This window comes from Bombina bombina, chromosome 1 (genome assembly GCF_027579735.1).
Source record: "Bombina bombina isolate aBomBom1 chromosome 1, aBomBom1.pri, whole genome shotgun sequence".
NCBI lineage: Eukaryota > Metazoa > Chordata > Amphibia > Anura > Bombinatoridae > Bombina > Bombina bombina.
Window position 1 is genome coordinate 305,069,275 of NC_069499.1, and position 25,991 is coordinate 305,095,265.

The 25,991-nt window shown below is 41.1% G+C and overlaps 1 protein-coding gene across 1 annotated transcript in view; it reads left to right on the plus strand.

The window, feature by feature from the left end:
* The window catches only part of CLASP1 (cytoplasmic linker associated protein 1), a 905,754-nt gene that overhangs the window by 429,201 nt on the left and 450,562 nt on the right, over positions 1-25,991 (plus strand). The window contains exons 22-23 of the mRNA XM_053712150.1: positions 2,667-2,770; positions 2,913-2,936. Coding sequence (XP_053568125.1) covers positions 2,667-2,770; positions 2,913-2,936 — 128 coding nt within the window. The remainder of the gene's footprint in view (positions 1-2,666; positions 2,771-2,912; positions 2,937-25,991) is intronic.

The following is a 25,991-nucleotide window of genomic DNA, read 5'->3' on the forward strand; positions in this document are numbered from 1 at the left end:
GAATGACTGGGGATTGTGCGAAGGGGAGTGATACTTAACAGGTTGGCTGTGGTGCTCTTTGCCTCTTCCTGCTGGCGGCCAGTAGTGATATTCCCAACAGTAAATGATGACGCTGTGGACTCACGATATCTGGAAATGAATTTATCAGGTAAGAATAAATTATGTTTTTCGCTATCTACAGTTTAGAGGTGATAAAAAATAATCTGTTATTCATATTAAAGAGCAGAATTTAAGCACAAACTAAAAGCTTTATCAAATTGCTACACCAAATAGTTCACCAGTAAGCACATTACGAGCAGGGGCAGAGTAGGCATGCACACACCAGTTTACCTAGTAGTTGCCCTATTGGATATGTGCCATGTAAAAGAGTGCACAGCAAAGCGCTTACCTCGACTGAATGAACATTTTTACAACTAGAGGGCAAGGTGTCCTAGACAAACTAGCATTTATAACACTTAAAGGGACACACAACTCAATTTTTTTTCTTTCAGGATTCAGAAAGAGCTTGCAATTTTGAGCAACTTTCTAATTTACTCCTATTATAAATTTCTCTTTGTTCTCTTGCTATCTTTATTTGTAAGCACAGGAGCCCGCCCATTTTTGGTTACGCACCTGGGTAGCGCTTGCTGGTTGGTGGCTACATTTAGCTTACATTCCTGCTTTTCAAATAAAGATACCAAAAGAATGAAAAACATTGATAACGAGTAAATTAGAAAGTTGTTTACAATTGCACGCTCTATCTGAATTCTGAAAAAAAAAAATCGGTTTTGTGTCCCTTTAAGTGTGCATGCATGAGCTACCTCACACTTAATAAAGAAAAATAAATATGCTACAAAGGTATCTAGATTGCAACATTTTCTTTAGCTGAAACGTCCAGTTTTAAAGGTGTAATTATGTAAACACAGCATTACTATTTTATAGCGTTCGGCTGCTGATGTTGCTGTTTTGGGACTTTCCTTTAACTCCTCTTTGTTCCCTTCTGGCATAACCCTCTGATTTCAGTTTCAAAGAGTAGTCAGTGGCAGCTGTATTCCTTCAGTGGGGAGTCTAAGCTAGGGGACATTCAGGAAGGTTCTTGGGTGCAATATTAAAGGAACAGTAAACACTTTGTAATTACAAGATGTTATTGTGCTGCTATAGAATAACATATTAGCCACAGTCATAATGTTAGTATAAAATGTGGTGTTTTGCCGTTATCTGTTAAAGAAAATTATGGAAAGGTACCAATAGTATGGATAACCCTGAGAAGTCAGCATGGTGCATTTCAGGTTCTGAGAATTAGAAAGTCCTCAGTTTTGAGAGCTAATTTACATGAAAGGGGGCAAAATAAATAATGAAGGCTTCATTATGCATAAAATAAACATTTTATATAAAACTCTCAAGGTGTTTACTGTCCCTTTTTTAATTTACAATTGTGATTCTTTAAATGGCACACACTGCTCCCCATTAGCTTATCTAAAGGAAAAAAATAAATTAAAACAAAACTCCTTTCACCTGCGAGGGAAAATTATGATTACTACCGATACCTACAGTCCCATTGTAACTTATGTTTACCAGCATTTATAGTCACGTTTGAATTGACCAGTACTCAGTGTCCTGCGTGCAGGTGTCAGATGCTTTTTCAATTATTTTTTTTATTGTGTTGATTTTCTTTGCCTATGAAGTAGATGACTGTGGTTGGCCTTACTTTTTATTTCTTTTTTTAACTTTAGGTCTATGTGAAATCACTTGTTAAGGCTCTAGGGGAAAGGGAAACATTTCACAAATACCATATGGTGGTTTAAACTATTAAATTGATTTCACTTTTGAATCAAAATAATTTTTATGCAAAAAGAATGAAGCTTAACATATTGTGAATCAAATAAAAAATAATTCCTTTTTAAGCATCATAATGTTTATACCATTGCTTTATTTATTTATTTTTGTAGAATCCATCACATTGTGGTTAATTTTTCTCATTGTATCTGCCATTTTTATTTGATTTTTACGTAGCAGATCATCCACAGTTTTTGTTACATATCTCTATTGGTAGGGCTAAAAGTACCCACTCTTGTACACCAATACACACTTAAATATAATCACAGCTCCCCCTGTTTAGTTCAATGGCCCTAAATTGTCTAATTTATGTTTCATACACAGGTATGACTTGTAAATTAGAGTGATATTTTTCTGTGCCAGGTTATATCCATTATGCATTCCTTAAAATACATTGTTTTGCTTTATTTCAACATGTTTTTATGGCTGCTAAATGGCTATCATAAGTTCTACATATTCTGAAATAAAACAAAGGAACCTTTGTTTAGGGGCTTGTTTGAGGTACCGTTCATACAATGTAGCTTTCAGATTTTTTTATCTGTCTCAAAATAATTTCTCCCACTTGTGTATTTTTTGAACTGGAATACCAGTTTTGAAACATTAGCCAGGAAAAAAGCAGAGAAAGGCATAACAGTAATTACAAATTTGGAAGATACCATTAAGTATTGGGTTTTGCTGAGACTGAAGCTATGTTACTTGTAAAAGCACTTTATTGATGTGTATACCCATATTATACCCACGTACTGTTGTATTGGTGTACAGACTCTGGGGGACTTTAGCCCACTACCTTGTTATCTTGGTAATTTAATAATTAAATGGCAGGTTTTAATCCCACCTCTGCTTCTGTGCAGATCGCTATGGGATCAGCCAATCGGGTCGACTACCTTCTTCTGTAACTGCGCTCAGAGTTCTTAGCTCCAGCACAGACTTGGAAGCTGCTGTGGCAGATGCTCTGGTAAGTGATAAATCTGCATTTGTTCTATAGAACACAGCTAGATGACTTACTGTTGTCCATTCGTCAGCGATAAGTGAGTAGACTGAACAGAACTTTGCTTTTAACAACCATCTTAATTTATTTTTCCTTATTTCTTATTTAGCTGCTGGGAGACCCAAGAAGTAAGGTATGGATAAACGTATTATTGATGATGTTGCTTACACTGAGTTTTTGTTAAATTGATATTTTGTATATATGCATTAATATATACATTTTGTTAATACTGCAGCAGTATGCAAATGAGAACATTACTTTGAGAACATTAAAGGGCCGTTGAAGTAAAAAAAAATTACATGCTCCAACAAATTAGAGCATGCAATGTTTTGACTATAGTGGCCATTTAAGAGCCCATTGTATGCTACAATTTTTTGAAGGAGCCACTCTGGACTTGTTACTAGAGTACATGCAGCTTTATTTTGTTTGCAAATCGGGCATTGTTGTGCTGTAGCCTCTTATCTCAGCTTAGGCTAGGTAGGTACAGATATCTTACAGGGTTAACTTATGGTTGTGAAGTATCACAATTAAATTGCAACAAGAGGGGGCAAAATAAATAATGAAAATATATACTACTCACAGTTGCACACTTTTGTTGCAATAAAGTGTGTTGTCTTTTTTCAGTTCTAAAACTGAGCGTGGAATATTAAACTGATACTAAACCCAAATTTTTTCTTACATCATTCAGATAGCACATGCAATTTTAAGCAACTTTCTAATTTACTCCTATTATCATTTTTTCATTCTGTTATGGCACATATGGTTGTAAAAGCTTCTCTGGGATCCCCTTTGTTGAGAAATAGCAGACATATAGGGCTTTGGCGTTGCTTTCTTCTGTTAAGTGTGATCAGTCCACGGGTCATCATTACTTCTGGGATATTAACTGCTCCCCTACAGGAAGTGCAAGAGGATTCACCCAGCAGAGCTGCATATAGCTCCTCCCCTCTACGTCACTCCCAGTCATTCTCTTGCACCCAGCAACTAGATAGGTCGTGTGAGAGGACTATGGTGATTATACTTAGTTTTATATCTTCAATCAAAAGTTTGTTATTTTAAAATAGCACCGGAGTGTGTTATTACCTCTCTGGCAGAGTTTGAGGAAGAATCTACCAGAGTTTTGCTATGATTTTAGCCGGAGTAGTTAAGATCATATTGCTGTTCTCGGCCATCTGAGGAGTGAGGTAAACTTCAGATCAGGGGACAGCGGGCAGATGAATCTGCATAGAGGTATGTAGCAGTTTTTATTTTCTGACAATGGAATTGATGAGAAAATCCTGCCATACCGATATAATGTCATGTATGTATACTTTACACTTCAGTATTCTGGGAGAATGGTACTTCACTAGAATTACACTGTAAGAAAGACATAAAGCTGTTTAATAACTAGAGATTATGTTTAACGTTTTTGCTGGAATGTAAAATCGTTTTCATTTGCTGAGGTACTGAGTGAATAAATGTTTGGGCACCATTTTTCCACTTGGCAGTTGCTTAAATCTGTTTTTTCTGTCAGTTTCTGTTCTCCCTCACTGCTGTGTGTGTGGGGGAGGGGCGCTTTTACTATGCATCAAATATTTCAGTCAGCAACTCATTGTATTCCCTGCATGATCTGGTTCATCTCTACAGAGCTCAGGGGTCTTCAAAACTTATTTTGAGGGAGGTAATTTCTCTCAGCAGAGCTGTGAGAATTATAGTTTGACTGAAATAAAAACTTTTATTCTGTAATTTGTTTCCTGCTTTCAGAAATTGTTATCTTTGCTAATGGGATTAAACCTTTGCTAAAGTTGTGTTGTTTACAAGGATTGAGGCTATAACTGTTTCAATTTATTAATTTTTAACTGTCATAGATCTTCTGTGCTTCTTAAAGGCACAGTACGTTTTAATATTATTCTATTTGAATTGTATTTCCAAGTTGCAAGTTTATTTGCTAGTGTGTTAAACATGTCTGATTCAGAAGATGATACCTGTGTCATTTGTTGCAATGCCAAAGTGGAGCCCAATAGAAATTTATGTACTAACTGTATTGATGCTACTTTAAATAAAAATCAATCTGTACAAATTGAACAAATTTCACCAAACAACGAGGGGAGAGTTATGCCGACTAACTCGCCTCACGTGTCAGTACCTACATCTCCCGCTCAGAGGAAGGTGCGTGATATTGTAGCGCCGAGTACAGCTGGGCGGCCATTACAAATCACATTACAGGATATGGCTACTGTTATGACTGAAGTTTTGGCTAAATTACCAGAACTAAAAGGTAAGCGTGATCACTCTGGGGTGAGAACAGAGTGCGCTGATAATATTAGGGCCATGTCAGACACTGCGTCACAGGTGGCAGAACATGAGGACGGAGAACTTCATTCTGTGGGTGACGGTTCTGATCCAAACAGACTGGATTCAGATATTTCAAATTTTAAATTTAAACTGGAAAACCTCCGTGTATTACTAGGGGAGGTGTTAGCGGCTCTGAATGATTGTAACACAGTTGCAATACCAGAGAAAATGTGTAGGTTAGATAAATATTTTGCGGTACCGACGAGTACTGAGGTTTTTCCTATACCTAAGAGACTTACTGAAATTGTTACTAAGGAGTGGGATAGACCCGGTGTGCCGTTCTCACCCCCTCCGATATTTAGAAAAATGTTTCCAATAGACGCCACCACAAGGGACTTATGGCAAACGGTCCCTAAGGTGGAGGGAGCAGTTTCTACTTTAGCTAAGCGTACCACTATCCCGGTGGAGGATAGCTGTGCTTTTTCAGATCCAATGGATAAAAAGTTAGAGGGTTACCTTAAGAAAATGTTTGTTCAACAAGGTTTTATATTGCAACCCCTTGCATGCATTGCGCCGATCACGGCTGCAGCGGCATTCTGGATTGAGTCTCTGGAAGAGAACATTGGTTCAGCTACTCTGGACGACATTACGGACAGGCTTAGAGTCCTTAAACTAGCTAATTCATTCATTTCGGAGGCCGTAGTACATCTTACTAAACTTACGGCGAAGAATTCAGGATTCGCCATTCAGGCACGCAGGGCGCTGTGGCTAAAATCCTGGTCAGCTGATGTTACTTCTAAGTCTAAATTGCTTAATATACCTTTCAAAGGGCAGACCTTATTCGGGCCCGGGTTGAAAGAGATTATCGCTGACATTACAGGAGGTAAAGGCCATGTCCTGCCTCAGGACAAAGCCAAAGCCAAGACTAGACAGTCTAGTTTTCGTTCCTTTCGTAATTTCAAAGCAGGAGCAGCATCAACTTCCTCTGCACCAAAACAGGAAGGAGCTGTTGCTCGCTACAGACAAGGCTGGAAACCTAACCAGTCCTGGAACAAGGGCAAGCAGACTAGGAAACCTGCTGCGGCCCCCAAAACAGCATGAATTGAGGGCCCCCGATCCGGGATCGGATCTAGTGGGGGGCAGACTTTCTCTCTTCGCCCAGGCTTGGGCAAGAGATGTTCAGGATCCCTGGGCGCTAGAGATAATATCTCAGGGATACCTTCTGGACTTCAAATACTCTCCTCCAAGAGAGAGATTTCATCTGTCAAGATTGTCAACAATCCAGACAAAGAAAGAGGCTTTTCTACGCTGCGTACAAGAGCTCTTGTTAATGGGAGTAATCCATCCAGTTCCACGATCGGAACAGGGACAGGGGTTTTACTCAAATCTGTTTGTGGTTCCCAAAAAAGAGGGAACTTTCAGACCAATCCTGGACTTAAAGATCCTAAACAAATTCCTAAGAGTTCCATCGTTCAAGATGGAGACTATTCGGACAATTTTACCTATGATCCAAGAGGGTCAGTACATGACCACTGTAGATTTAAAAGATGCTTACCTGCACATACCGATTCACAAAGATCATTACCGGTACCTAAGGTTTGCCTTCCTAGACAGGCATTACCAGTTTGTGGCTCTTCCATTCGGATTGGCTACAGCGCCAAGAATCTTCACAAAGGTTCTGGGTGCTCTTCTGGCGGTACTAAGACCGCGGGGAATCTCGGTAGCTCCATACCTAGACGACATTCTGATACAAGCTTCAAGCTTTCAAACTGCCAAATCTCATACAGAGTTAGTGCTGGCATTTCTAAGGTCACATGGATGGAAGGTGAACGAAAAGAAAAGTTCACTCGTTCCACTCACAAGAGTTCCCTTCCTGGGGACTCTTATAGATTCTGTAGAAATGAAGATTTACCTGACAGAGGACAGGCTATCAAGACTTCAAAGTGCTTGCCGCACTCTTCATTCCATTCAACACCCGTCAGTGGCTCAATGTATGGAGGTAATCGGCTTAATGGTAGCGGCAATGGACATAGTACCCTTTGCACGCTTACACCTCAGACCACTGCAACTGTGCATGCTAGGTCAGTGGAATGGGGATTACTCAGACTTATCCCCTTCTCTGAATCTGGATCAAGAGACCAGAAATTCTCTTCTATGGTGGCTTTCTCGGCCACACCTGTCCAGGGGGATGCCATTCAGCAGACCAGACTGGACAATTGTAACAACAGACGCCAGCCTTCTAGGTTGGGGTGCCGTCTGGAATTCCCTGAAGGCTCAGGGACTATGGAGTCAGGAGGAGAGTCTCCTGCCAATAAACATTCTGGAATTGAGAGCAGTTCTCAATGCCCTCCTGGCTTGGCCCCAGTTGACAACTCGGGGGTTCATCAGGTTTCAGTCGGACAACATCACGACTGTAGCTTACATCAACCATCAGGGAGGGACAAGAAGCTCCCTAGCTATGATGGAAGTATCAAAGATAATTCGCTGGGCAGAGTCTCACTCTTGCCACCTGTCAGCAATCCACATCCCGGGAGTGGAGAACTGGGAGGCGGATTTCTTAAGTCGTCAGACTTTTCATCCGGGGGAGTGGGAACTTCATCCGGAGGTCTTTGCCCAAATACTTCGACGTTGGGGCAAACCAGAGATAGATCTCATGGCGTCTCGACAGAACGCCAAGCTTCCTCGTTACGGGTCCAGATCCAGGGATCCAGGAGCAGTCCTGATAGATGCTCTGACAGCACCTTGGGACTTCAGGATGGCTTACGTGTTTCCACCCTTCCCGTTGCTTCCTCGATTGATAGCCAGAATCAAACAAGAGAGAGCATCAGTGATTCTAATAGCACCTGCGTGGCCACGCAGGACTTGGTATGCAGACCTGGTGGACATGTCATCCTGTCCGCCTTGGTCTCTACCTCTGAAACAGGACCTTCTGATACAGGGTCCCTTCAAACATCAAAATCTAACTTCTCTGAAGCTGACTGCTTGGAAATTGAACGCTTAATTTTATCAAGACGTGGGTTTTCTGAGTCAGTTATTAGTACCTTAATACAGACTAGGAAACCTGTTACCAGAAAGATTTACCATAAGATATGGCGTAAATACCTACATTGGTGTGAATCCAAAGGTTACTCTTGGAGTAAGGTTAGGATTCCTAGGATATTGTCTTTTCTACAAGAAGGTTTAGAAAAGGGTTTATCTGCTAGTTCATTAAAGGGACAGATCTCAGCTCTGTCCATTCTGTTACACAAACGTCTGTCAGAAGTTCCTGACGTCCAGGCTTTTTGTCAGGCTTTGGCCAGGATTAAGCCTGTGTTTAAAACTGTTGCTCCACCCTGGAGTTTAAGCCTTGTTCTTAATGTTTTACAGGGCGTTCCGTTTGAACCCCTTCATTCCATTGATATAAAGTTGTTATCTTGGAAAGTTCTATTTTTAATGGCTATTTCCTCGGCTCGAAGAGTCTCTGAATTATCAGCCTTACATTGTGATTCTCCTTATTTGATTTTTCATTCGGATAAGGTAGTCCTGCGTACTAAACCTGGGTTCTTACCTAAGGTAGTTACTAACAGGAATATCAATCAAGAGATTGTTGTTCCTTCTTTATGCCCAAATCCTTCTTCAAAGAAGGAACGTCTACTGCACAACCTGGATGTAGTCCGGGCTCTAAAATTTTACTTGCAGGCAACTAAGCAATTCCGACAAACGTCTTCTCTGTTTGTCATTTACTCTGGGCAGAGGAGAGGTCAAAAAGCTTCCGCTACCTCTCTTTCTTTTTGGCTTCGTAGCATAATTCGTTTAGCTTATGAGACTGCTGGACAGCAGCCTCCTGAAAGAATTACAGCTCATTCTACTAGAGCTGTGGCTTCCACTTGGGCCTTCAAGAATGAGGCCTCTGTTGAACAGATTTGCAAGGCTGCAACTTGGTCTTCGCTTCATACTTTTTCCAAATTTTACAAATTTGACACCTTTGCTTCATCGGAGGCTATTTTTGGGAGAAAGGTTCTTCAGGCAGTGGTTCCTTCTGTATAAAGAGTCTGCCTATCCCTCCCGTCATCCGTGTACTTTTGCTTTGGTATTGGTATCCCAGAAGTAATGATGACCCGTGGACTGATCACACTTAACAGAAGAAAACATAATTTATGCTTACCTGATAAATTCCTTTCTTCTGTAGTGTGATCAGTCCACGGCCCGCCCTGTTTTTAAGGCAGGTAAATATTTTTTAATTTATACTCCAGTCACCACTTCACCCTTGGCTTTTCCTTTCTCGTTGGTCCTTGGTCGAATGACTGGGAGTGACGTAGAGGGGAGGAGCTATATGCAGCTCTGCTGGGTGAATCCTCTTGCACTTCCTGTAGGGGAGCAGTTAATATCCCAGAAGTAATGATGACCCGTGGACTGATCACACTACAGAAGAAAGGAATTTATCAGTTAAGCATAAATTATGTTTTTTGGTAATTAGAAGGCCGCTAAATGCCTCTGCGCACCACACGTGTATTATGCCCAGTAGTGAAGGGGTTAATTAGGAAGCTTGTAGGGTTAATTTTAGTGTAGTGTAGTAGACAACCCAAAGTATTGATCTAGGCCCATTTTGGTATATTTCATGCCACCATTTCACTGCCAAATGCGATCAAATAAAAAAAATCGTTCACTTTTTCACAAACTTTTTCATAAACTTTAGAATTCTCACTGAAATTATTTACAAACAGCTTGTGCAATTATGGCACAAATGGTTGTAAATGCTTCTCTGGGATCCCCTTTGTTCAGAAATAGCAGACATATATGTCTTTGGCGTTGCTTTTTGGCAATTAGAAGGCCGCTAAATGCCGCTGCGCACCTCACTTGTATTATGCCCAGCAGTGAAGGGGTTAATTAGGTAGCTTGTAGGGAGCTTGCAGGGTTAATTTTAGCTTTAGTGTAGAGATCAGCCTCCCACTTCACACCCCCTGATCCCTCCCAAACAGCTCTTTCCTCCCCCACCCCACAATTTTCCCCGCCATCTTAAGTACTGGCAGAACGTAAAAAAAAAGTACTAAAAAAAAAGTACTAAAAAAAAAGGTTGTTTTTTTTTATTTTATTATTAAAAAAAAAAAACTTTCTGCTGTGTAGGATCTCTCCCCCTCTACCTTTTTTGTGCGCCATCTTGGGTAATGTCAGCTGTCTGGCAGTACCCAGTTTGCTAGAAAATGTCATTTTTTTTTAATTTTCCCCCCATATTTTTCTGTAGTTTAGCTTCCCCCCCCTCAATAGCCAACCCCCACCCCCTCCCAGATCCCTTAGATCAATTTTCCTCTCTCCCACTTTAATTATCGTTATTAAATGTTTCATAGTGTAGTGGTTCCCACCCGTGCACGCCCCCGTCGTCCCCTTACGTGATCCCGCCCCCTGGTTCGCAACCCACCCGCCTCCCACATCTGCTCCCACCCACCAACGAATGTGGCCATCGATGTTCGATGCAAAGAGGGCCACTGAGTGGCTCTTTCTGCATCGGATGGCTAGAAAATGTTATTGCAGGATGCCTCGATATCAATGCATCACTGCAATAACATGAAAGTGGCTGGAAGCGATCAGGATCGCTTCCACCGCTTGAATAGACCAACGATGTACAGGGTACGTCCTTGGTCATTAAGGACAATTTTTTTGTAGGACGTACCCTGTACGTCGTTGGTCCTTAAGAGGTTAATGGAAGTTACATAGAACAAAAAACATTGTATTGAAAAGTTTACATGAAAAATATATTAATACAGGTACAAATTCCCAAATCCATAATTCCCAAATATATTTTTCCCTCTGTAAGTCACACTCTTCTCTGCCTGTGTATTTGTTTTGTTTTTTGTGTTCTAAAATGCAAATAATAGTCTATATGTATTTACAACAACAAATATTACCTTCCTGATAACAGTACTATCTGAGGGTACGATGTATACAGAAGTATTAAACATGATATAAAACTACCTTTAGGTTACATGTATAAGCTGTATTATGACATGTAAATATTACCTAAATGACAGAAGATATTGTCATTTACACTTTGTCCCATCCCCTTTTCAGGCTGTCCCATTTTAAAGGTGCAGATATTACAAAATCCAAACTATTCCTAAAATCAAACCTTTTTGATTTTTCTACCTGTACTTTCCTTTTGTTTTATACCTAAATGTAAATTATCCTTTGTGACCCATTTGGGTGCTTGTCTACACCCTTCACTGACTGCCCTTACTTGTAAGATTTTCCTTTTTTCTTCTTCTTACAGTTGGTAGTTGGTGGAGCTAATCAGAAACCATTGCTACCTGCTCCATAAACATTAAGTTAAAGTGGTAGTGTCCCCCCCCCCCCCCTTTCTTTCATGGTGAATTATATTGTTTACACCTAGCTCCTTTACCTTTATTTTGTCACTTGAAATTGTTGCTTTTGTCTGCACTAGTCAGAAAACTTGAGTAAAGAAAGTTTAAAAGAAATGTTAATTGTTTTCTCTCAGTACTGGTAAACTAGGGAAGATTTTATGTAAATATAGATATATAATCTAATAAAATCTGCTCTCCTTGCAAGCTCAGCCCATTTGAGTTTGTTGTGGTTTCAATTATCACAGGTAACTATTTCATAAAGTAAAATATACCCAAAGGATCAATTCCCCATACATTTAAACTCTGCAGCTGGTATAGCAAGTCATTGAAAACACAATAAGGGGAAAATAGTTTTTACACAATATTCCAGCCTGTTAACCATGTTTTTGCTCCCTTTGGTGAGACCCTTCAGACAGCTTGCTAAGACTTCAGTGCAGATCTGTGGGAGTGTTCTATGCTTAGAATCTAATAACCCTGTGGTATGACTTCTGATTTGCTTTTCCATTTAAAATTATAAACAGGCCAGTGATTTAAGACAAAAATTGACTGTGCATGTGCACAAAAGCAGTTATGTTGCGGTCGACAAACTTTTGTAAACAGTGCTTTTTCAAAAGCAAATCTCTAAAATTACTGTTTTGTTTTACCCAGTTTTTACAAAATATATGTACTTACACCTATCTCTGTCAATCTTAAACTCTCTTCTTTAGGTTATTATGAATCTCATAGTACCATATGGGGTCTTTTTAGGCCAAAATTTAAAGGAACAGTAAAGTAAAACTTTCATGGTTCAGATAACGTGCATATTAAATACAGTTGTACAGGTTGAGATGCTTTATTTCATTGAGATTAGATGTGCGCGGCTGAGCAGTGAAAACATTGTCTAATTGAAGCAAAAATGACCCAGTAATGTAATAACACCATGTTTAACTGTGCAGACGCACATCTATATGGCTGCTTTAATAAAAAATGCTAGTAATTTAGTCCTTCCTCGTCGAGATTTTCTACCTCGATCTGCGCATGCTTCTAATTACGTAATCACATTCCACACATTCTTTTCAAACATGTAGAGTGCAATTACGTAATTTGTACACATGCGCACATCCATTGAGAAAATTTCGACGGAACACAGGACCAGTGAGCAGATTGCATAAACTCTGTTAATATAATCAAAATTAAACATTGCTATATGAGCATACATCAAAGGAACATTCTTTAGTTGTAAAAGTGGTCACTTGCCTCAAAATAAATATCATAGCAGATCTAAAGGCTTATACTGATCATCCATCCAGGATGGGACAAGAATTTATCAGTTGCTGAGCACTGTTTTTTTACCGGTTACAGGTAGAGGTGTAGTGAACTGGATGAAAAATACAGTGCATCCCATGAAGTTAACATTGAATAACCCTCATTTAGGAAAACTCTTTTTCTCTTGTTAAGTGTATCCTGTCCACGGATCATCCATTACTTGTGGGATATTCTCCTTCCCAACAGGAAGTTGCAAGAGGATCACCCACAGCAGAGCTGCTATATAGCTCCTCCCCTCACTGCCATATCCAGTCATTCTCTTGCAACTCTCAACAAAGATGGACGTAGTAAGAGGAGAGTGGTGTATTATAGTTAGTTTTTTAACTTCAATCAAAAGTTTATTTTTAAATGGTACCGGAGTGTACTGTTTCATCTCAGGCAGCATTAGAAGAAGAATCTGCCTGTGATTTCTATGATCTTAGCAGAAGTAACTAAGATCCACTGCCGTTCTCACATATTCTGAGGAGTGAGGTAACTTCAGAGGGGGAATGGCGTGCAGATTTTCCTGCAATAAGGTATGTGCAGTTAATATATTTCTAGGGATGGAATTTGCTAGAAAAATGCTGCTGATACCGGATTAATGTAAGTTAAGCCTTAAATGCAGTGATAGCGACTGGTATCAGGCTTATTAACAGAGATACATACTCTTATAAAAGTGTAATATAAAACGTTTGCTGGCATGTTAATCGTTTTTATATATGTTTGGTGACAAAACTTATTGGGGCCTAGTTTTTTCCACATGGCTGGCTTGATTTCTCTTGTAAGGTGTATCCAGTCCACGGATCATCCATTACTTGTGGGATATTCTCATTCCCAATAGGAAGTTGCAAGAGGACACCCACAGCAGAGCTGTAATATAGCTCCTCCCCTAACTGTCATAGCCAGTCATTCTCTTGCAACTCTCAACAAGCTAGGATGTTGTAGGAGAGAGTGGTTAAATATAGCTAGTTTATTTTCTTCAATCAAAAGTTTGTTATTTTTAAATAGTACCGGAGTTGTGCTATTTTATCTCAGGCAGTAAATAGAAGAAGAATCTGCCTGAGGTTTCTATGATCTTAGCAGGTTGTAACTAAGATCCATTGCTATTCTCACATATGTCTGAGGGGATTACACAGATGAGGTAACTTCAGCGAGAGAATGGCGTGCAGTTTATTCTGCTATCAGGTATGTGCAGTTATAATTTTTTCTAGATATGGAAAACACTAGAAAATGCTGCTGATACCGGATTAATGTAAGTTAAGCCTGAATACAGTGATTTAATAACGACTGGTATCATGCTTACTCCCAGGGGTAATACCCTTATGATATTGCAATATAAACGTTTGCTGGCATGTTTAATCGTTTTTATATATGCTTTGGTGATAAAACTTTATTGGGGCCTAGTTTTTTCCACATGGCTGGCTTAAATTTTGACTAGAAACAGTTTTACTGAGGCTTTCCACTGTTATAGTATAAAAGTTACAGTTGGTGCAGTTAAAATTACAAACTGTGACATCCAGCTTCCCTCAAGAGTCCCCTGTATGCTATAGGACATCTCTAAAGGGCTCAAAGGCTTTCCAAAGTCGTTTATTGGGGAAGGTAGGACCACAGCTTGCTGTGGCAGTTGGTTGTGACTGTTAAAAAACAAAAAAAAACAAAAAAAAAAAAAAACTAAGGGGTTAATCATCCATTTGCAAGTGGATGCAATGCTCTGCTAGCCTATTACATACACTGTAAAAAATTCGTTTGATTTAGTGCATTTTTTCACTGTTTTTCAAATTCTGACAATTTGTTTCTCTTAAAGGCACAGTACCGGTTTTTATATTTGCTTGTTAACTTGATTTAAAGTGTTTTTCAAGCTTGCTAGTCTCATTGCTAGTCTGTATAAACATGTCTGACATAGAAGAAACTCCTTGTTCATTATGTTTAAAAGCCATGGTGGAACCCCCTCTTAGAATGTGTACCAAATGTACTGATTTCATTTTATGCAATAAAGATCATATTCTGTTTTTTAAAAAAATTATCACCAGAGGAATCTGACGAGGGCAAAGTTATGCCGACTAACTCTCCCCACGTGTCAGACCCTTTGACTCCCGCCCAAGGGACTCACGCTCAAATGGCGCCAAGTACATCTAGGGCGCCCATAGCGTTTACTTTACAAGACATGGCAGCAGTCATGGATAATACACTGTCAGCGGTATTAGCCAGACTACCTGAACTTAGAGGTTAGCGAGATAGCTCTGGGGTGAGACAAAATGCAGAGCATACTGACGCTTTAAGAACCATGTCTGATACTGCCTCACAATATGCAGAAGCTGAGGAAGGAGAGCTTCAGTCAGTGGGTGATGTTAATGACTCAGGAAAGATACCTGATTCTAATATTTCTACATTTAAATTTAAGCTTGAACACCTCCGCGTGTTACTTAGGGAGGTTTTAGCTGCTCTGAATGACTGTGATACCATTGCAGTGCCAGATAAATTTTGTAGACTGGATAAATGCTTTGCAGTGCCGGTGTGTACTGATGTTTTTCCAATACCTAAAAGGTTTACAGAAATTATTAATAAGGAATGGGATAGACCAGGTGTGCCGTTCTCTTCCCCTCCTATTTTTAGAAAAATGTTTTCCAATAGACGCCACCACACGGGACTTATGGCAGACAGTCCCTAAGGTGGAGGGAGCAGTTTCTTCTCTAGCAAAGCGTACTACTATCCCTGTCAAGGACAGTTGTGCTTTTTTAGAGCCAATGGATAAAAAATTAGAAGGTTACCTTATAAAAATATTTATTCAACAAGGTTTTATCCTACAGCCCATTGCATGCATTGCCCCTGTCACTGCTGCTGCGGCGTACTGGTTTGAGTCTCTGGAAGAGGCTTTACAGGTAGAGACTCCATTGGATGACATACTTGGCAAACTTAGAGCACTTAAGCTAGCCAATTATTTTATTTCTGATGCCATTGTTCATTTGAATAAACTAACGGCTAAGAATTCTGGTTTTGCTATACAGGCGCGCAGAGCGCTATGGCTTAAATCATGGTCAGCTGACGTGACTTTAAAATCTAAGCTACTTAACATTCCCTTCAAGGGGCAGACCCTATTCGGGCCTGGTTTGAAGGAGATTATTGCTGATATCACGGGAGGAAAAGGTTGTGCCCTTCCTCAGGACAGGTCCAAATCTAGGGCCAAACAGTCTAATTTTCGTGCCTTTCGAAACTTCAAGGCAGGTGCGGCATCAACTTCCTCTAATAATAAACAAGAGGGAACTTTTGCTCAATCCAAGACGGTCTGGAGACCAAACCAGACCTGGAAAAAAGGTAAGCAGGTCAAAAAGCCTGCTGCTGCCTCTAAGACAGCATGAAGGAACGACCCCCTATCCGGTAACGGATCTAGTAGGGGGCAAACTTTCACTCTTCGCCCAGGCGTGGGCAAGAGATGTTCAGGATCCCTGGGCGTTGGAAATTATATCCCAGGGATATCTTCTGGACGTCAAAGCTTCCCCCCAAAAGGGAGATTTCACCTTTCACAATTATCTGCAAACCAGATAAAGAGTGAGGCATTCTTACACTGTGTACGAGACCTCTTAGTTATGGGAGTGATCCATCCAGTTCCAAAGGAGGAACAGGAACAGGGTTTTTACTCAAATCTGTTTGTGGTTCCCAAAAAAGAGGGAATCTTCAGACCGATTTTGGATCTAAAGATTTTAAACAAATTCCTCAAAGTTCCGTCGTTCAAGATGGAAACTATTCGTACCATCCTACCACTGATCCAGGAGGGTCAATATATGACTACAGTGGATCTAAAGGATGCTTATCTTCACATTCCGATACACAAAGATCATCATCGGTTTCTCAGGTTTGCCTTTCAAGACAGGCATTACCAGTTGTAGCTCTTCCCTTTGGATTAGCTACAGCCCCAAGAGTCTTTACAAAGGTTCTAGGGTCGCTTTTGGCGGTCCTAAGGCCACGGGGCATAGCAGTAGCCCCTTATTTAGACGACATCCTGATACAGGTGTCAAACTTCCAAATTGCCAAGTCTCATACGGACGTAGTACTGGCATTTCTGAGGTCGCATGGGTGGAAAGTGAACGAGGAAAAGTGTTCTCTATCCCCACTCACAAGAGTTTCCTTTCTAGGGACTCTGATAGATTCTGTAGAAATGAAAATTTACCTTGACGGAGTCCAGGTTATCAAAGCTTCTAAATTCCTGCCGGGTTCTTCATTCCATTCCGCGCCCTTTGGTGGCTCAGTGTATGGAAGTAATCGGCTTAATGGTAGCGGCAATGGACATAGTGCCGTTTGCACGCTTACATCTCAGACCGCTGCAACTATGCAGGCTCAGTCAGTGGAGCGGGGATTACACAGATTTGGCCCCTCAACTGAATCTGGACCAAGAGACCAGGAATCCTCTTCCCTGGTGGCTATCTCGGGTCCATCTGTCCAAAGGTATGACCTTCGCAGGCCAGATTGGACTATTGTAACAACAAATGCCAGCCTTCTAGGTTGGGGTGCAGTCTGGAACTCCCTGAAGGCTCAGGGATCGTGGACTCAGGAGGAGTCTCTCCTTCCAATAAATATTCTGGAACTAAGAGCGATATTCAAGGCTCTTCAGGTTTGGCCTCAGTTAGCAACTCTGAGGTACATCAGATTTCAGTCGGTCAACATCACGACTGTAGCTTACATCAACCATCGAGGGGGAACAAGAAATTCCCTAGAGATGTTAGAAGTTTCAAAAATAATTCACTGGGCAGAGATTCACTCTTGCCACCTATCAGCTATCCATATCCCAGGTGTAGAGCACTGGGAGGCGGATTTTCTAAGTCGTCAGACTTTTCATCCGGGAGAGTGGGAACTCCATCCGGAGGTATTTGCACAACTGATTCTCCGTTGGGGCAAACCAGAACTGGATCTCATGGCATCTCGCCAGAACGCCAAGCTTCCGTGTTACGGATCCAGGTCCAGGGATCCCAAGGCGACACTGATAGATACTCTAGCAGCGCCCTGGTCTTTCAACCTGGCTTATGTGTTTCCACCGTTTCCTCTGCTCCCTCGACTGATTGCCAAGATCAAGCAGGAGAGAGCATCGGTGATTCTGATAGCACCTGCGTGGCCACGCAGGACCTGGTATGCAGATCTAGTGGACATGTCATCCTTTCCACCATGGTCTCTGCCTCTGAGACAGGACCTTCTACTTCAGGGTCCTTTCAACCATCCAAATCTAATTTCTCTGAGGCCGACTGCCTGGAGATTGAATGCTTGATTTTATCAAAGCGTGGCTTCTCCGAGTCAGTTATTGATACCTTAAGACAGGCACGAAAGCCTGTCACCAGGAAAATTTACCATAAGGTATGGCGTAGATATCTTTATTGGTGTGAATCCAAGGGTTACTCATGGAGTAAGGTCAGGATTCCTAGGATTTTATCTTTTCTCCAAGAAGGTTTGGAAAAAGGATTGTCAGCTAGTTTCTTAAAGGGACAGATTTTTGCTCTGTCTATTCTTTTGCACTAGCGTCTGGCAGATGTTCCAGACGTTCAGGCATTTTGTCAGGCTTTAGTTTGAATCAAGCCTGTGTTTAAACCTGTTGCTCCACCATGGAGCTTAAACTTGGTTCTTAAGGTTCTTCAAGGAGTTCCGTTTGAACCTCTTCATTCCATAGATATCAAACTTTTATCTTGGAAAGTTCTTTTTTTTTTGGTAGCTATTTCCTCGGCTCGTAGAGTCTCTGAGCTATCTGCCTTACAATGTGATTCTCCTCATCTGATTTTTCATACGGATAAGGTAGTCCTGCGTACCAAACCTGGGTTCTTACCTAAGGTGGTATCTAACAAGAATATCAATCAAGAGATTGTGGTTCCATCCTTGTGTTACACAATCTGGACGTAGTCTGTGCTTTAAAGTTTTATTTACAAGCTACTAAAGATTTTCGTCAAACATCTGCTTTGTTTGTTGTCTACTCTGGACAGAGGAGAGGTCAAAAGGCTTTGGCAACTTCTTTTTCTTTTTGGCTAAGAAGCTTAATCCGCTTAGCCTATGAGACTGCTGGACAGCAGCCTCCTGAAAGGATTACAGCTCATTCCACTAGAGCTGTGGCTTCCACTTGGGCCTTTAAAAATGAGGCTTCTGTTGAACAGATTTGCAAGGCGGCGACTTGGTCTTCGCTTCATACTTTTTCAAAATTTTACAAATTTGATACTTTTGCTTCTTCGGAGGCTATATTTGGGAGAAAGGTTTTACGGGCAGTGGTTCCTTCCATTTAAGTTCCTGCCTTGTCCCTCCCTTCATCCATGTACTTTAGCTTTGGTATTGGTATCCCACAAGTAATGGATGATCCGTGGACTGGATACACCTTACAAGAGAAAACACAATTTATGCTTACCTGATAAATTTATTTCTCTTGTGGTGTATCCAGTCCACGGCCCGCCCTGTCATTTTAATGCAGGTAATTTTTAAATTTAAACTACAGTAACCACTACACCCTATGGTTCCTCCTTTCTCGGCTTGTTTTCGGTCGAATGACTGGCTATGACAGTTAGGGGAGGAGCTATATTACAGCTCTGCTGTGGGTGTCCTCTTGCAACTTCCTATTGGGAATGAGAATATCCCACAAGTAATGGATGATCCGTGGACTGGATACACCACAAGAGAAATAAATTTATCAGGTAAGCATAAATTGTGTTTTTTGCCTAGAAACAGTTTCCTGAAGCTTTCCACTGTTGCAATATGAGTGGGAAGGGCCTATTTTAGTGCTTTTCTGTGCTGCTAAAAATACTGACAGAGACATTCAGCTTCCCTCTGCATGATACAGGACATCTCTGAAGGGCTCAAAAGGCTTCAAAGTCGTGTTTGAGGAGGGTAACAATCACAGTAGACTGTGGCAGTTGTTGTGACTGTGTTTAAAAAACGTTTTTGTCATTTATTATTCTGTTTTTGTTATTAAGGGGTTAATCATCCATTTGCAAGTGGGTGCAATGCTCTGCTGACTTGTTACATACACTGTAAAAATTTTGTTAGTGTAACTGCCTTTTTTCACTGTTATTTCAAATTTTGTCAATTTGTTTCTCTTAAAAGCACAATAACGTTTTTTTATATTGCTTGCTAACTTTCTTTAAAGTGTTTTCCAAGCTTGCTAGTCTCATTGCTAGTCTGTACAAACATGTCTGAAACAGAGGATACTTGTTCATTATGTTTAAAAGCCATGGTGGAGCCCCATAGGAGAATGTGTACTAAATGTATTGATTTCACCTTAAACAGTAAAGATCAGTCTTTATCTATAAAAGAATTGTCACCAGAGGGGTCTGTCGAGGGGGAAGTTATGCCGACTAACTCTCCCCACGTGTCGGACCCTTCGCCTCCCGCTCAAGGGACGCACGCTAATATGGCGCCAAGTACATCAGGGACGCCCATAGCGATTACTTTGCAGGACATGGCTGCAATCATGAATAATACCCTGTCAGAGGTATTATCCAGATTGCCTGAATTGAGAGGCAAGCGCCATAGCTCTGGGGTTAGACGAGATACAGAGCGCATAGATGCTGTAAGAGCCATGTCTGATACTGCGTCACAATATGCAGAACCTGAGGACGGAGAGCTTCAGTCTGTGGGTGACGTCTCTGAATCGGGGAGACCTGATTCAGAGATTTCTAATTTTAAATTTAAGCTTGAGAACCTCCGTGTATTGCTTGGGGAGGTATTAGCTGCTCTGAATGACTGTGACACAATTGCAGTGCCAGAGAAATTGTGTAGGCTGGATAAATACTATGCAGTGCCGGTGAGTACTGATGTTTTTCCAATACCTAAAAGGCTTACAGAAATTATTAGTAAGGAGTGGGATAGGCCCGGTGTGCCCTTTTCCCCACCTCCTATATTTAAAAAAATTTTTCCAATAGATGCCACTACACAGGACTTATGGCAGACTGTCCCTAAGGTGGAGGGAGCAGTTTCTACTTTAGCAAAGCGTACCACTATCCCGGTTGAGGACAGTTGTGCTTTTTCAGATCCAATGGATAAAAAATTAGAGGGTTACCTTAAGAAAATGTTTATTCAACAAGGTTTTATTTTACAGCCCCTTGCATGCATTGCGCCTGTCACTGCTGCGGCGGCATTCTGGTTTGAGGCCCTGGAAGAGGCCATCCATACAGCTCCATTGACTGAAATTGTTGACAAGCTTAGAACTCTTAAGCTAGCTAACTCATTTGTTTCTGATGCCATTGTTCATTTGACTAAACTAACGGCTAAGAATTCCAGATTCGCCATCCAGGCGCGTAGGGCGCTATGACTCAAAACCTGGTTAGCTGATGTGACTTCAAAGTCTAAATTACTCAACATTCCTTTCAAGGGGCAGACCTTATTCGGGCCTGGTTTGAAAGAAATTATTGCTGACATTACTGGAGGTAAGGGTCATACCCTTCCTCAGGACAGGGCCAAATCAAAGGCCAAACAGTCTAATTTTCGTGCCTTTCGAAATTTCAAGGCAGGTGCAGCATCAACTTCCTCAAAACAAGAGGGAACTTTTGTTCAATCCAAGCAGGCCTGGAAACCTAACCAGTCCTGGAACAAGGGCATGCAGGCCAGAAAGCCTGCTGCTGCCTTTAAGACAGCATGAAGGAGCGGCCCCCTATCTGACAACGGATCTAGTAGGGGGCAGACTCTCTCTCTTCGCCCAGGCGTGGGCAAGAGATGTTCAGGATCCCTGGGCGTTGGAGATCATATCTCAGGGATATCTTCTGGACTTCAAAGCTTCTCCTCCACAAGGGAGATTTCACCTTTCAAGATTATCTGCAAACCAGATAAAGAAAGAGGCATTCCTAAGCTGCGTACAAGATCTCCTTGTAATGGGAGTGATCCATCCAGTTCCACGGACGGAACAAGGACAGGGGTTTTATTCAAATCTGTTTGTGGTTCCCAAAAAAGAGGGAACCTTCAGACCAATTTTGGATTTAAAGATCCTAAACAAATTCCTCAGAGTTCCGTCATTCAAGATGGAAACTATTCGAACCATTTTACCCATGATCCAAGAGGGTCAGTACATGACCACAGTGGACTTAAAGGATATCTACCTTCACATTCCGATTCACAAGAATCATCATCAGTTCCTGAGGTTTGCCTTTCTAGACAGGCATTACCAATTTGTAGCTCTTCCATTCGGGTTGGCTACAGCCCCAAGAATTTTTACAAAGGTTCTGGGCTCACTTCTGGCGGTCCTAAGACCGCGAGGCAAAGCGGTGGCTCCTTACCTGGACGATATCCTGATACAGGCGTCAAGCTTTCAAATTGCCAAATCTCATACAGAGATAGTTCTGGCATTCCTGAGGTCGCATGGGTGGAAAGTGAATGAAGAAAAGAGTTCTCTATCTCCTCTCACGAGGGTTTCCTTCCTAGGGACTCTAATAGATTCTGTAGAAATTAAAATTTACCTGACGGAGTCCAGGTTATCAAAACTTCTAAATGCTTGCCGGCTTAATGGTAGCGGCGATGGACATAGTGCCATTCGCGCGCCTGCATCTCAGACCGCTGCAATTATGCATGCTCAGTCAGTGGAATGGGGATTACACAGATTTTTCCCCTCTACTAAATCTGGATCAGGAAACCAGAGATTCTCTTCTCTGGTGGTTATCTCGGGCCCATCTGTCCAAGGGTATGACCTTTCGCAGACCAGATTGGACAATTTTACAACAGATGCCAGCCTTCTAGGTTGGGGTGCAGTCTGGAACTCCCTGAAGGCTCAGGGTTCATGGACTCAGGAGGAGAAACTCCTCCCAATAAATATTCTGGAGTTAAGAGCAATATTCAATGCTCTTCTGGCTTGGCCTCAGCTAGCAACACTGAGGTTCATCAGATTTCAGTCGGACAATATCACGACTGTGGCTTACATCAACCATCAAGGGGGAACCAGGAGTTCCCTAGCGATGTCAGAAGTCTCCAAGATAATTCGCTGGGCAGAGACTCACTCTTGCCACCTGTCAGCGATCCATATCCCAGGTGTAGAGAACTGGGAGGCGGATTTTCTAAGTCGTCAGACTTTTCATCCGGGGGAATGGGAACTCCATCCGGAGGTGTTTGCTCAATTGGTTCTCCGTTGGGGCAAACCAGAATTGGATCTCATGGCGTCTCTCCAGAACGCCAAGCTTCCTTGTTACGGATCCAGGTCCAGGGACCCAGAAGCGGCACTGATAGATGCTCTAGCAGCGCCTTGGTTCTTCAACCTGGCTTATGTGTTTCCACCGTTTCCTCTGCTCCCTCGTCTGATTGCCAAAATCAAACAGGAAAGAGCATCGGTGATATTGATAGCGCCTGCGTGGCCACGCAGGACCTGGTATGCAGACCGAGTGGACATGTCATCCTTTCCACCATGGACTCTGCCTCTGAGACAAGATCTTCTAATACAAGGTCCTTTCAATCATCCGAATCTACTTTCTCTGAGACTGACTGCATGGAGATTGAACGCTTGATCCTATCAAAGCGTGGCTTCTCCGAGTCAGTAATTGATACCTTAATACAGGCACGAAAGCCTGTCACCACGAAAATTTACCACAAGATATGGCGTAAATATCTTCATTGGTGTGAATCCAAGAATTACTCATGGAGTAGGGTTAGGATTCCTAGGATATTGTCCTTCCTCCAAGAGGGTTTGGACAAAGGATTATCAGCTAGTTCTTTAAAGGGACAGATTTCTGCTCTGTCTATTCTTTTACACAAGCGTCTGGCAGAAGTTCCAGACGTTCAGGCATTTTGTCAGGCTTTAGTTAGAATTAAGCCTGTGTTTAAACCTGTTGCTCCTCCATGGAGCTTAAACTTGGTTCTTAAAGTACTTCAAGGGGTTCCGTTTGAACCCCTTCATTCTATTGATATCAAACTTCTTTCATGGAAAGTTCTTTTTCTGATGGCTATTTCCTCGGCTCGAAGAGTCTCGGAGTTATCTGCCTTACATTGTGATTCTCCTTATCTGATCTTTCATTCAGATAAAGTTGTTCTGCGTACAATACCTGGGTTTTTACCTAAGGTGGTTTCTAACAAGAATATCAATCAAGAGATTGTTGTTCCATCATTATGTCCTAATCCTTCTTCAAAGAAGGAACGTCTTTTACATAATCTAGACGTAGTCCGTGCCTTGAAGTTTTACTTACAGGCTACTAAAGATTTTCGCCAAACATCTAACCTGTTTGTTGTTTACTCTGGACAGAGGAGAGGTCAGAAGGCCTCGGCAACCTCTCTTTCTTTTTGGCTTCGGAGTATAATCCGTTTAGCCTATGAGACTGCTGGACAGCAGCCTCCTGAAAGGATTACAGCTCATTCTACTAGAGCTGTGGCTTCCACCTGGGCCTTTAAAAATGAGGCCTCTGTTGAACAAGGCTGCAACTTGGTCTTCGCTTCATACTTTTTCCAAATTTTCCAAATTTGATACTTTTGCTTCTTCGGAGGCTGTTTTTGGGAGAGAGGTTCTACAGGCAGTGGTTCCTTCCGTTTAAGTTCCTGCCTTGTCCCTCCCATCATCCGTGTACTTTAGCTTTGGTATTGGTATCCCACAAGTAATGGATGATCCGTGGACTGGATACACTTAACAAGAGAAAACATAATTTATGCTTACCTGATAAATTTATTTCTCTTGTAGTTTATCCAGTCCACGGCCCGCCCTGTCCTTTTCAGGCAGTTCTAAATTTTAATTAAACTACAGTCACCACTGCACCCTATGGTTTTTCCTTTTCTCGGCTTGTTTCGGTCGAATGACTGGATATGGCAGTGAGGGGAGGAGCTATATAGCAGCTCTGCTGTGGGTGATCCTCTTGCAACTTCCTGTTGGGAAGGAGAATATCCCACAAGTAATGGATGATCCGTGGACTGGATACACTACAAGAGAAATAAATTTATCAGGTAAGCATAAATTATGTTTTTTTAAAATGTATTGACGTATAAGCTTGAAGTGAATTGTAAGCCTTATTTTATTATATACATTCACTTAACTGGTGTTTTTCTATGTACTAGTAACAGCCTATATGGTCATGTGGTGATGTCACATGACCGACCGTTCTATATGCTTTTGGTACAGATCAGCGTGTATGCTTAAAACGGAATGTAAGCTTCATTTCATTAGGTACATCCATTGCATTAATATTATTTATAGAAATGATATGGTGTGCATTTGTTTATTTGTGATACATTAGCATTCTGAGTGATCACAGGACAGTAGTTTCATAATATTGCTAACGGTACTGTTGGAAACATATACAAGTGGTGTGTGCTGTTGCTGACCCCAGCTCTGAAATGTTCCCTTTATATGAAAGTATAGACTGATTTCAGCAGACGTATAAATCTCAAATCACTGACATCTGAAAAGATAAATTAACAAAACAAGAGAGTGACTTATGGTTTAATACATTCTTTTTAGTTTCCATAGGTTCTTAGCTGCTTATCTGTCAGTTTTAAGAATTTGAGAAACATCTTGCTTCTCGTTAAAGAATTAGTTAATGCTTTACATTTTTTGCCATGTCCTGCTCAGTGTGATTGATATATTGTATGAGCATGTAGATCATGCTCTTAATAACTTGTTAAGATGATATCAGAAAGCAGAAGTATGTCTTTATTTTGCAAACAAACATTGTTTCATAGAATTATTTGTCATCTTAGTGTTTAGTTGATGTTTAACCTGTTTTTCTTGCTAATGCAGCACACATTTAAGAAGAACTATTAAATGTAAGGAGCACACAGTGTAATTATTTTGGATTCTTTGTTACATGAGTTTAAAGAAATTAAATATAAATCTTAAACTACCCTATAATTTTAGTATGCTTCTATATTATTTTTAAGAAAAGTCATATGTTCTGGAGGAATTAAACTAATTATAAGTTTTGTTAATGGGACAGTAAAATAGCCAATGACTAAACTCCAGTCACCTCTTGCCTTATTTGAATAAGCCAATCTGAACTGGTTTCTGGAGTAGACGAGGCTTTCCTTGGTCATTTTGTTAGCAAACTATACCTTGTTTTGTAGTTCTTGTCTATTCATCTGTGCTGAACCCAATTAGAGACAGATATGGAGCAGGGTTATGCTTATGAAACCTGCCATGTCCTCTTTATTTTTAGACTTAAATTACAAGAAAAGGGAGCACTTTTTTTTTTTTAGTCCCCAATCAAACATTTTATATTTTAGCCTTAAAGTGTTTACTTAAAAGGACATGAAACTGCGGAGTACAACTACAATAGACTAGTTACTACTCACCATGCTACTGTTTTTCCTCCTGTATCTGCAACTGTCGCCAATGTCATTCTCTTATTTTAACCCCTTACAAGTATCGGTTAGTAAAGCTCTGC